Here is a 13268-nt window from a genome sequence, read left to right on the forward strand (position 1 = left end):
GAGAATGGAGGCTATGACAAGAGAAATGAAATTATCTGACACCTCACAGACACTTGCCAATGTGAGCCATTCTAAGAGTCACCTATTACATTTCCTTTCTGCTCTTAATTGATATTTACCAGCTGGCATGTTTACTTGAATTTATATTATTATATTTTCCAAGAAGATGTCACAGCCCATGGTCAATTGTAAGAAACCCTCACAAAAGATATTTTGTTCTCCTGTGTATCTAGTCAAATAAAGTCCTTAAATAATATAGTTGCATGCAACTTTACAAGACCAGCTTAATGACTCAGAAAGGAGAAACACAAAAACTGAATTGGAAGGAAAGTTTTAATTCCCGCTCTGCCACTAATTAGCTAGGTAACCTTGTACAGGTCATGGATATCTTCCAGATACAAATAACCTCAATCTTAAAAAAAATTTTTTTTAAAGCATTTCTAGACAGAACAACACCATGCTGTTCCATAGGTCTTAAATTCTACTTATTTTTGGTTTTAATCTTGGGCCTAGATCTTACTGGGTTTTGTAATGTATATGTTTGAATTGAACTGAACAACATTATATTATTTTGATGGCTAAATAGGCACATGAGAGCTGAGCTAAAATTCTAAAATGTTAAATTTTGTACACTAGAGAGGAATCATTAATCATGATAGATAACGATTCTATTCTGCCACAATTATAATATAAAACTGACTAGTAAGAATAACCACTGTTCTTTTGAAATACTATTTTTCATAGAATGATTGAGCTAAGAATCTCAGTAAGGGTAAGAAATATAAAAAGATTTGTATGCCTGCACTAAAAAATTTAACATTCTTAACACAATCTTAATTGCATGCCTGAGAGATTATTCCGCAGCCATATCAAGAAGGCAACATATATTTAAATGGCATAAAATATGAGTTGATTAATAAAAATATATAATATGTTATAGGGAAACACCTCATCCAATAACAGGAAGCTGGACCTAGAAGTCATCGTGGCAGTGAAATGAACAATCTCTCTTCTCCTTTATCACCACATTTTTCAAAAGTTTCTATTCAAATTTTTGCCAACAATTTGCTCTGCAAAGGCAAATAATGTGCTTCCCTTCAAGTGTGAACATCACTCAAACTGTCATGAAGATTGGTCTTTATATCGATATTCTTTACAGTTCTCTCTTGTCCCCTTCCCTTCTTCCTTCCCCTAAATCCAACATCATCACCTCTCCTTTCACCACTGCTTCTCACATCCTTTTTGTCTTCACTGACAGTGTTAGGGGCAGAGATGATCATGCTCTGTTGCTCGTGATTGTCAGCTATAGTTATAAGAAATATTCATAACGTGCTGTTAACTGTGATTGTTCTGTTCTAACTAGAGAAAGCACTTTCTAACCTGGCTGGGAGTTGTATGCCCCAGGAAATGGGAATTATCCTTGGAATGCGGTCCATTCTCCTTTCCGAGAACTGCCCATCATCATGGAAAGATTAACAACCTTGTTCATGAAACGATGGAGTGGCGGAGACATCTGCCCATTGCAACCCCCAGCCCACCTTGCCTACTTCCCTGGGCTTGTCATTTCTACTTTCCCGTGTAATCTCTGTCCTTCTACCCAATATAAGCAGCTGGCTTATGAGGGGCGCAGCAAAGCAGATTTTCGTGGATGACCATTACTGCTCTCCCAATTTGCCAGCAATACTGGAATAAACGCTCATGTATGATTCAACCCTATCTCTGTTTAATTGGCTCAAGTGGTGACAGGCAGCCCGAATCCACTGTTGTCTGGTTTCACTAGTAAACAAAAAGCAGAGAAAAGCTGAAAGCAGTATAGATTGGAAGTCCCCTAGCCAGTCTCAGTCTCCAGTTTCCATCTCCAACTCTTAATCTACTGTTTTGACTCCAGAGATCCTTTCTAAAACAAAGATGAAATCAGATCATGCCTACGCTCAATACCTCCCTGCTTTCAATAACAATAATGAAAAAATTAAATTATTCAATTTTAAATCCACTGCCTTCCTCCCTCTTTATCAGCCTGACTTATCCATCCAAATCATTTTCTCTCACTTCCAACAAACCTTTCTCAGAACTGGCAATTCAAACATGCATGAATTTCATGCTTAGCCTCATGTTCTTAGAATTTTCTGAGCACACTTCTTACCTGCCAAATTTCCGTTTTACTGGAAAATTTCTATTAATCCTCCTTGACCACGCTCCTCTATTAGTCAATTATCCCTGCCTCTTCTATCATATAGAAATGCACTCTTCCCTCTATTCGAGAAATGGTCACAAGCTGTCTGCCTCTGTTAGAGAAATTAGTGGACATGTTCCACTAATTAGGATACCATGTACACAAGGAGAGATTATGTCTTGCAAAGGGCATCTTGTTGAGGGCAAATGAAATGTGGCTTGCTGTCAAAAAGCATGAAAAATAACATAAACCACCCTCAAATAATACTCAGTCCCCTCCAGCTACAGAAATAACTTTCATAAAACTGAAGTAAATGTGCCTAAATGTAAAATTGTATAATGATTTTAGCAAATATAATTCAATGTTTTTACCTTTGCATTTAATAAAAATAAGCAAAAATCAGTATTATTAAAGGCTGTACATTAAAATTATGATAGAAAAAAATTGCAAACTGATTGCAGAATATTTAAAAACATACATAATAGACTGAAGGGGAATGAAATGAGTGACAGTGCAAAAAGTCAGATGAGCGGTTCTACTTATCTATGCAAATATAAAGGAAATGGCCAGAGTGACATACAATATATTTAACAACTGGTATGGTGTAGCCTTAGACTAGATTGTTGTAAAACATGAATCAACAAGAAGACCTTGTAGGGTCCTCTGCCTGGGAGTGGGCACCCTTGTCCTGTGAACTTTCTAATTGACTTGGCAAGGCTGAAACTTTCTTTAGTACTTGGGGCCTTGATGTGGGACTGGACCAATTTGTATACGTTGCTCAGAGATGCTGACTCCCATTCCAGCTTCCTCAAGTCAGCAGTATCTAGACATTGGTTTTGATTTGCTCTGACCAAGTTTTGCAGACAGAAACAGACAATGAAGAACTGGAAGATAAATTTACCAGAGGAAAGGAGGAGTCTGGTTTGGGTCAATAAAAAGGCTCATGGGTTGGTGGGAGAGGGTTGGTTAGGCCACAGCAAGTGGCCACAACTAAAACTCACTTTTAAGCCAAGCCCCATGTCAAGGATCCCTGCTGGATGCCACTGCCTCTCTTACACGGATGATCCCAGCAATGCCAGGTGGTTTCCTATTTGGGAACCTAGGACTACACAGAGCAGATGTTCCCATGGGCACCACAGTGAATGCAGAGTCCCAGGGTTGTGTCAAGACATTATTTTGTGTTTTGCAGTGTTTCTGTGCATTGTATGGGGATCTGTCAACCACTCCCCCCAGCAGACACAATTTCTCAGGGACTAGGTGGGTCATCATTTAATCTCCCCATCCACACAGAGCCAACATTTCTTTGGATTTCTGGCATTTGATAGCATGGATTTTTAGAGCTTTTGTAGGCTTTCCCCTAAGATAAGAAAGTCTATGGATAGATATAAGTTTGATAAAACTCTTTCTACTTTCAAACAGCTGTTATATAACTCATTTCATTTTTTATATGTAAGTTTGAATGGAACAGCCAAAGTGAAACAAATGGCTTTTCCTTGATAGCAGTGGTAGTAGAAATTTTTCTGTTTTACACATGGAAAGCTGTCAAATTGAGGCCTAATTACTTTACAGTTTTCAACAGGTGGTTCTTAATGGCAAAGCAGTTATCACAGTTAATAAGAACAGGAGCTAACTAGGTGGACTTGGATATTTGATTATCTATTTAAGCGTGTAATTGCATTTTTCAATATAATTAGAAATTAAAATTGAATGTGTAAATTAATAGATGTGTTTTCCCCACATAAGTAAATGTAATTCAATGCAATCCTTTACATTAAGTGTATTATTTCTCAATTCATAGCAATATAACTTTATGATTATTTTTCTTAATATTTTTTCTGGCAAGGACAAATTATATATAATCCAAAGTCATGTTTTAATAAATTGAGATGCCAAGTGTAATTCTATTTTGATTAATTTAGATATAACTTATGGAAGTTAATATTAATATTTCAATAGCCTAATCTAAAGAATAAAATCAACTTCCTTACTATGCTACTGAGAATTAGCCCTAGTATTTTTCTAGGGCTATATTACAAATTGATATAAAAAAGGGATTGTGAAGCACTTGACCGAACTACTATTTTCACAAATTTTTATACAGAGGAATTCAGTTAAATCCTGAACTCCTTTAAAGGAATTAAAAAACAAGATTTAGCATTACTATAAAATAGCATTTTTGCTTTCAAAATGGTAATTTTAAATGTAAAACTAGACTATACTTTACATATTTCACAGGCTATATTATTTTTCACATGTAAATGAACCTACAGACATCAGGTAAATACAATACTTCTTTCCAATTACCATTATTTCATTGCATATACATTCAAAATAATATACAACTGATACATAATTGATACATTTGGTGCTAGATCCTGGGGTTATAAATTCCCTCCTCAGGTTAACACATGGCAGTGTCTTTCTGGAAAGGGATAATGCCATAAAATTTTCCTCTAGAGATAATCTCTCCCCCCTCCCCCCCCTTTTCCCTCTCTGGATCCCTCTCCTTTGCTGGCTTTAAAGAAGTAAGATACTTGGATCTCTGCGCCACTAGGAAATTCATTCTGACAACAACTTGCAAGAAGTTGGAAACAGCTCCTTTCTCAGGTGAACCTCTGTGGAGAACCCAGCACTGGCCAGTCCCTTATGGAAAACTTGATAGACCTTAAGCAGAGGACCCATCTAGGTCATGTCTGGACCTCTGATCCATTGACAATATGACATAAAATGTGTGTGTTGTTTTCACCTCCTCAGGGTTTGGTAATTTGTTATGCAACAATAGATCAATACAGATAGGGCCACAGCAAGGTTAAGCATGCCTCCACTCTGCTTCCATGGAACTTTCTTAGGCGGCCATTGGAAAATGTACCCACCACTACTACAACTCCACCTAATCTTGAGGGCAAGCTCTTTGTTTAGCTACTAGAAGGCTGAAATTGTTATCTACATTCCTAAAGTCTCCAGCTGTCATCAAGTCCCTGTGCTAGTTATACCATTATAGTGCCAGGCCAAGATGAAAGCACACACCGCAGCTCTGTTCTCACCATTTTGTTGCTGAGGATGATGATACAGTAGCGTGTCTGCATGTCAAAGGGAATAAAGGAGAGCTCCAGGCTTGAAGTCCCTTTTGGTCCTGCTCCCAGGTGAAGAGTTGGTGAGGGACAGAAGAATTCTCTGATGAAACTGGACCTAATTGCTGCCAAAACATGAAGCAGAGTTTGTTTACATATCATTGCACAGGAACCATTAATATAAAGCAGCTGTTTGAATTAGTGATTAAAGTTTTGGGATGAATAACAAAATGTTCAAAGCATTAGCACACAAATTTAGAAGATAATGCATACGTTTGTTAATAAAAGTACTGGTGACCCTACCACAAGTTCACTATCATAAAAAAAATGTACAATTATGATGCACTTTTAAATATACCTTAATAAATAATTTCTTTTTTTTCCTTCTTTAAAATTTTATTAAGTTTATTGGGGCAACAATGCTTAATATGAACATATAGGTTTCAGGTGTGGGTTTCTATGTTATAAGATCTGTATATTGCTCCGTGTGCCCACCACCCAGTCATATCTTCTTTTGTCACCATATATTAAGACCCCTTTCACCCTCCACCCCCCCTTCCGTCTGACAACCACCACACTGCTGTGTCCACAAGTTTCAGTTTTATATCCCACAAATGGGTGAAATCATATGGTTCTTAGCTTTTTCTGACTTCTTTTACTTAGCAAAATATCCTCAATGTCCATCCATGTTGTTGCAAATGGTAGTATTTCACCCTTTCTTATGGCTAAGTAGTATCCATTGTGTCCATGTCCCACATCTTCTTTACCCAGTCCTCTATCCCAGGACACTTTGGTTGTCTCCGTGTCTTGGCCACCGTGAATAATGCTGCAATGAATGTAGGGGTGCGTATATTCTTGCGAATGCATTTTTTTGTTTGTTTTCTGGATATATACCCAGGAGAGGGATTGCTGGGTCGTATGGTAGCTCTATTCTTAATTTCTTGAGGAATCGCCAGACTGCTTTCCACAGTGGTTGTACCAGTCTACATTCCCAGCAGCAGTGAATGAGGGTTCCCTTTTCTCCACTACCTCTCCAGCACTTGTTATTGCTTGTCTTGTTGGTCACAGCCGCTCTATCGGGTGTGAGGTGGGATCTCATTGTAGTTTTGATTTGCACTTCCCTAGTTCTAGTGAGGTCCAACACCTTTTCACGTATCTATTGGCTGTTTGTATGTCTTCTTGGGAGAGGTGTCTGTTCAGGTCCTCTGCCCACTTTTTTAATGGGTTGTTTGTTTGGTTGGTGTTGAGTTTTATGAGTTCTATAAATATTTTGGAAATTAAACCTTTGTCAGAGCTACTGTTGGTAAATATCTCCCATCTGGATGGCTCCCTCTTTCTTTGGTTGTCAGTTTCTTTTGCTGTGCAGAAACTTTTTAGTTTGATATAGTCCCACTCATTTATTTTTGCCTTCACTTCCCTTGCCTTTGGGGTCAAGTTCATAAAATGTTCTCTATGACCAAGGTCCGTAAGTTTGGTACCTATGTTGTCTTCTATGTAACATTGTTTCAGGTCTCCAGTGTAGATCTTTGATCCACTTTGAGTTTATTTTTGTACATGTGGAAAAACTGTAATCTAGTTTCATTCTTTTGCATGTGGCCTTCAGTTCTCTCAGCACCACTTATTGAAGAGACTATCTAATCCACTGTGTGTTTCAGGCTCCTTTATTAAAAATTATCTGTCCATATACATGTGGTTTTATATCTGGGCTCTCTATTCTGTTCCACTGATCCGTGTGTCTGTTTCTGTGCCGATACCATGGGTTTTGATTAGAGTAGCTCTGCAGTATAATTTGAAGTCAGGTAGCATGATACCTCCAGATTCATTCTTTTTCCTCAGGATTGCTTTGGCTATTCGAGGTCGTTTGTAGTTCCTTACAAATCTAATTATTTCTCGTTCAATTTGTTTAAAAGTAACATTGGTATTTTGATGGGGATTGCATTAAATCTATACATTGCTTTGGGTAATATGGCCATTTTAACTATGTTGATTCTTCCCATCCATCAACATGGGATATTTTTCCATTTTGTTGTGTCTTTTTCAATCTCTTTTAATAATGCTTTGTAGTTATCAGTATATAGGTCTTTCACATTCTTTGTTAAGTTTATTCCTAGGTATTTTATTCTTTTGGCTGTATGCAAAAGGAATTGTATTTTTCATTTCTTTTTCTGAAGTTTTATTGTTAGCATGCAGGAAGGCAATAGATTTTTGTACATTGATTTTGTATCCTGCAACTTTACTGTATTTGTTTATTGTTTCTAATAGTTTCTTGGTGGAGTCTTTAGGGTTTTCTATATACAGAATCGTGTTGTCCGCAAAAAGTGACAGTTTTACTTCTTCCTTCCCTATTTGGATGCCTTTTATTTCTTTCTCTTGCCTTATTGCTCTGGCTAGGACTTCCAGAACTATTTTTAATAAAAGTGGTGAGAGCGGACATCCTTGTCTTGTTCCTAATATTAGAGGAAAAGCTTTCAGTTTTTCACCACTGAGTGTTATAGTAGCTGAGGGTTTATCATATATGACCTTTATTATGTTAAGACACTTACTTTCTATTTCTATTTTATTGTTTTAATCATACATGGATGTTATATCTAATCAAATGCTTTTTCTGCATCTATTGACAAGATCATATGATTTTTATTTTCTTTTGTTAATGTGGTGTATTGCATTGCTTGATTTACATATATTGAACCATCCCTGTGACCCTGGAATGAACCCCACTTGATCTTGCTGTATTGTTTTTTTGATGTGCTGTTGTAGTCTATTTGGTAGTATTTTGTTTAGGATTTTTGCATCTGTATTCATCAGAGATATTGGTCTGTATTTTCTTTTTTGTGTTATACTTGCCAGGTTTTGGCATCAGGGTTATATTGGCCTCATAAAATGTGTTAGGAAATGTTGCCTCTTCACTCTTTTGGAGGAGTTTGAGAAGGACAGGTATCACATCTTCTTTGAATATTTTGTAGAATTCACTGGTGAAGCCATCTGGTCCTGGACTTTTATTTTTGGTAGGTTTTTGACGGTTGTTTCCATTTCCTAGCTGTTGATCATTCTATTTAGATTTTCCAGTTCTTCATGATTTATTCTAAGAAGGTTATATATTTCTAGGAACTTATCTATTTCTTCTAGGTTATTGAATTTGGTGGCATATAGTCTTTCCTAATATTCTAGTATGATCTTTTGTATATCTGTGATGTCCATGGTGACTTCTCCTGTCTCATTTCTGGTTTTGTTTATACGGGTCTTTTCCCATTTTTCCTTAGCGAGTCTAGCCAGGGGTTTGTCAGTTTTATTAATCTTTTCAAAGAACCAGCTCTTTGTCTTATTAATTTTTTGTATAATCTTTTTGTTCTCTATTTCATTCATTTCTGCTATAATTTTTATGATTTCCTTTCTTCTGCTGACTTTGGGTTGCTTTTATTCTTCTTTTTCTAGTTCTTTAAGATGTGATGTTAGGTTATTTACTTGGGATTTCTCCTGTTTCTTGAGATACGCCTGTAATGATATAAACTTCTCTCTTATTACTGCTTTTGCTGCATCCCACGCTTTTAGATATGCCATATTATCATTCTCATTTGTCTCTAAATATCATCTGATCTCATCTTTTATTTGTTCTTTGACCCAGTCATTTTTTAGTAGTATGTTGTTTACTCTCCATGCATTTGTGGTTTTCTTTCTTTCGTTTTTGCGTTAATTTCTAATTTCATGGCACCATGATCTGAGAATATGCTTGGTATAATTTCAATCTTCTTGATTTTGTTGATTCTAGTCATTTTATCTTTTGTTTTCTGGTAGCTCTATATCTCCATTGGTTATTTTCCTTTGTACTTCTGTCTGCTGTTTTTGGTTGGTAGTGTCTCATACTTCTTTCCTCTGTGTCCTCTTTATTTAAGCTATGTGTCCTGGTTTGGAGATTTTTGTGTGTGGTTACCATTAGGTTCATAAAAATAAAGTTGCATGTATACAATAGTTTTTTTCTTTTGAGTGCATCTGGTGTTCATCCTCTTTGCCAGTTCAGACCTTTACCCCCTCCCCTTCTATGATTTTGTTGTCACAAATTATACCTGTTAATGGTGTAATTTTTTTGGTGATCTATTCACAGTGTTGTGACCTTATGTTCTTTGTTTCAGGTAAATTAACTCGAGTATTTCCTGCAATGGAGGCTTTCTGTTGATAAAATTTCTTAGCTTCTATATGTCTGTGAACATCTTTATTTCTCTTTCATATGTAAAGGATAATTGTGCTGGATATTATTATTTGTGGCTCGTCATTTCTCACTTTCAGACTTTTGAGTATTTGGTTCCATTCTCTTCTGGCTTGTAAACTTTCTGCTGAAAAGTCGGATGATATTCTGATAGGTTTTCCTTTGTAGATGACGTCCTTCTTTTCCCTGGCTGCTTTGAGAATTTTTTCTTTGTCATTAATTTTTGACAGTTTTAATACGATGTGCCTTGGAGAGGGCCTCTTTGGATTGAGGTAACTAGGTGTTCTGTTTGCTTCTTGGATTCAAGGACCTAGTTCTTTCCATAAGTTTGGAAAGTTCTCATCCATTATTTCTTTGAATAGACTCTCCATTCCCTTCTCGCTTTTTTGTCCTTCTGGAATGCCTATTATTCTAATATTGCTTTTTCTGATGGAGTCAGAGAGTTCTCGTAGAGCTCCTTCATTTTTCTTTATGCTCAGGTTTCTCTCTTCTTCCCTCTGCATCATTTGTAGATTCCTACTTTTGATATCACTATTCCTTTCCTGCATCTGGTTGGCTCTATTTTCTATGCTCAGTAGCTCATTCTTAATCTCCATAATTGCATGCTTCATTTTCAAGATTTCGGATTGATTCTTTTTTAAAGTTTCAATCTCTTTGGTAAAGAGACTAGTTTTGTTCATTGATTTGTTTTCTGAGTGTACTGAATTGCCTGTGTATTTTCTCGCATCTTGTTGAGTATTTTCAGAACTGCAATCTTGAAATCTCTGTTATTTATATCACATATTTCCATGTATTCCAGCTTGCTTTCTGGGGAGTTTTCATTTTCTTTCTGATCATCCTCGCTACTGTGTTTATTCATTGTATTTGCTACTCTTTTTTGTCTAAGCATTTATGGCCCTTCTATAGCAGTGTTCTCTGAAGAGGTACTACTGTTTTCCAGTAGATATCACTGAATCACAAGATTTTTTACCTCTATGATCTCCCAGACTTGACCTCCACAGGTTTCCATAAGGCAGTACAGCCTCGTTGCTTGGGGGTAGGGTTTGTTTTTTCCTCTCACTGTAATGGTGATACTGAACTCCATGGTGTCCAGCCCCAAGCACCAAACCCAGGGATCCATCACAAAGGGAAACAGCAGTTCCACTGCAATAGCTCTTGGTTTACATATAAAATGTCCCTCAACCTGATACTGAGGGCAACGGGAGTCCAGTTTTGGGAGTCCAAGGGGCTGCAGGGTTCTGTTTTTCTGTTTCTTTGTCAGAAACACCCCCGCCCAACAGTGGACAGTCACATGGCAGAACCCCACACTCTGTCAGGCATCTGCTGGCTCAGTCACTTTTCTCTCTGCTGGTCCTGCTGGGCTGTCCCCGGCAGCTTTCTGTTCCTCCCAGCAGGCTGAAGGAAGCATCTGCTACCACTGGCTTCCAGCTGTGCCTCAAGCTCCCAGCTGCTGTGCTATGTCTGAAGGCCGTCTGGGCTTTCCACCCTTCTCATTTCCCTGCTTATTCCCGGTTGCCCACCTTTAGATGTTTCAGTGCATGGGCCTCTCAAGCATGCCTCTGTATTGAGTAAAATTTGTTGAATTATACTTGGTTATTTGTTGAAATTTCAGGGGGAGAGGCCAAGGGTATCTCTCACACTGACATTGCTCTGATTTCTGATTTGCATAAAATAATTTCTTTACAAAGGGAACTACACTAGTGTTTAAAATTAGCTTAATATATTCACATAAACAGAAAATCAAAGAATCTTTAAAATTTTGGGGGACTTTGTAATGATTCACATTACAGGGAGTAGTATACAACTTGAACTGCCGGTTTAAAACATGTTCACACATTCTTCCACATTACCACGAATGTGGCAATATGGTAGGCCAGTCTTAGTGATTTGATCCCAATGAACAGTATGCAAGAATGTAGCAAAAGTCCAGCAGTGCGACTTCTGACACCAGATCAGAAAATGTAATGCTTAATTATCTTTCTTTCTTGGTTCACTTCTCTTAGAATCAAGTTGTTATCCTATGAGAAAGCCTAGGCCACATGAAGAGGCCACACATAAGTGTCCAGGCCAATAGCTCCACCTGAGCTCCCAGATAAAAGGCATTAATCATCAGACGAGTGAGGAAGCCTCTGGGATGATTCAAGCCCTAGCCTCCATCTGACTACAATTGCAAGAGGCCAGTCACTCCAGAAGTGCGAGAGATACTAATCATATTACATTTTTATTCTTTAATGCCACTACATTTGGGGTGGTTTATCTGTAGCTATAGGTAACCAGAACATTTCTCTATCGATTTTCTTATCCATCATTCTATCCATATTTTCTAAATGTATAGCTATTTCATAAAACAAAGTAATTTGTGTTTTCCTTATAATTTTAAACATGGCGTGATACCTGTCACCTAAATAGGTTTAAGCAGTTCAGAATAAGCCAAAAGAAACATAAAGGTCATTTATCTAAATACATTCATTGTACAGGTGAGGAAACTAAAACACAGAAGTGAAAGGAAAGATGTGGACAAAGTCCGCCAAAGGGTCATAAAAAGTCTGAGGACCAACATTTTGTCCTCCCATTCAGCGAGCAATTCCCAGGATTGCTGTTCTGTCTATAGTTTCATTTCACAGTATGCTCTGTACATAAAAATAATACATGATAACAAATAAAAGTTTTAATTTGAGGTACTCACAGGTTTTTAAGGTTTTGGGGGGATGAAAAGAGTCTTCAACAATATCTTGTTCACTACTATTCTTAGCATCACTGTCATAAGTGAACAGAAAAACACCATCAATAACACAGACAAAACTCAAAAACAATTCTCTATCTTAATTTAATCTTAGAGTCTTAAAGCTATGGCTACCTACAATATGATGTAGAAAGACCCCAGATTTCTTTCATGTATAGTGTTAATGTTTATATTGTTTTAGAAATTCTAAAATTAAGAAAAATGCAAAAAGGAAACTAGCAATCATCCATATTTCCACCACTATTTTTTAAAATTTGGTAAAAACAATTCCTTTTTCTTTTCAAATATTTTAGAGAAGTAAATAATTAATGATAATAATAATAAAACTCAAAACCCAAGATTCAAAAGCAGGTGATCTCAACTGAGGGCTTTATAGGTACTCTCTCCAAAAGTGGTTCTAGAACTTGATGTCTTGAAAAATTCTCTTCTCTCAGCTTACAGCTTCCACGTTTGCTCCTTTCTCAATAAAAGTAGAAGAAGACATGGGCAGCTATTTAATTTCTGCTTGCATTTCTGAAAAATAATTAGCAGATCATAGCCTGAGGCAACTGCCCCCCTTGAAAGGTTCCATTCTTCCAGAACCCATCATTTTCCCCCAAATTGCTCTTCTCTTAGTATTCGTGATTACTTTTCTCAACAAGCTGTCAATTAGTATCTGGACTCTCAGATATTGTTTGCCTGATTTTTTTTCTGAGAATACCAAAAAAAACATATTTTCTCACTTTATCATCTGCTTTTGCCTAAATCTGACATTGTAAAAATATAATGACTATTTCCAAGTAAAGTTCTTCTAACCATATCCATGCCATTTCTCCAAACTCTGCCTTTGTTTTATACCACATTCTTAATAAGGTTATTTACCACATCTTATAATTATTCTGTGCTTTACGTCTACTTCACAGGCATTCTGAGTAGCAGTTTGTGTAATAACTTATTTTAAAAGTAGAGAACATTTAATATTTTATGTAATTTGAGCATTTGATAGACACTTTAATTTAAGGCTATTGTAGATATAATAGATGAATATCTCATCATTTATAAAGGAGGCTATAAAGAGAGTGGAAAAAATGACAAAAAATG

The 13268-nt window shown here is 36.8% G+C and overlaps 1 protein-coding gene across 1 annotated transcript in view; it reads right to left on the reverse strand.

The window, feature by feature from the left end:
• The window catches only part of CFAP47 (cilia and flagella associated protein 47), a gene marked incomplete at both ends in the record, with an annotated part of 352044 nt that overhangs the window by 131542 nt on the left and 207234 nt on the right, over nucleotides 1-13268 (reverse strand). The window contains 2 exons of the mRNA XM_081125415.1: nucleotides 5218-5369; nucleotides 12132-12202. Of these exons, the coding sequence (XP_080981541.1) occupies nucleotides 5218-5369; nucleotides 12132-12202 (223 nt within the window). The remainder of the gene's footprint in view (nucleotides 1-5217; nucleotides 5370-12131; nucleotides 12203-13268) is intronic.

The sequence above is a fragment of the Miniopterus schreibersii genome (genome assembly GCF_964146895.1).
Source record: "Miniopterus schreibersii genome assembly, chromosome: X".
NCBI lineage: Eukaryota > Metazoa > Chordata > Mammalia > Chiroptera > Miniopteridae > Miniopterus > Miniopterus schreibersii.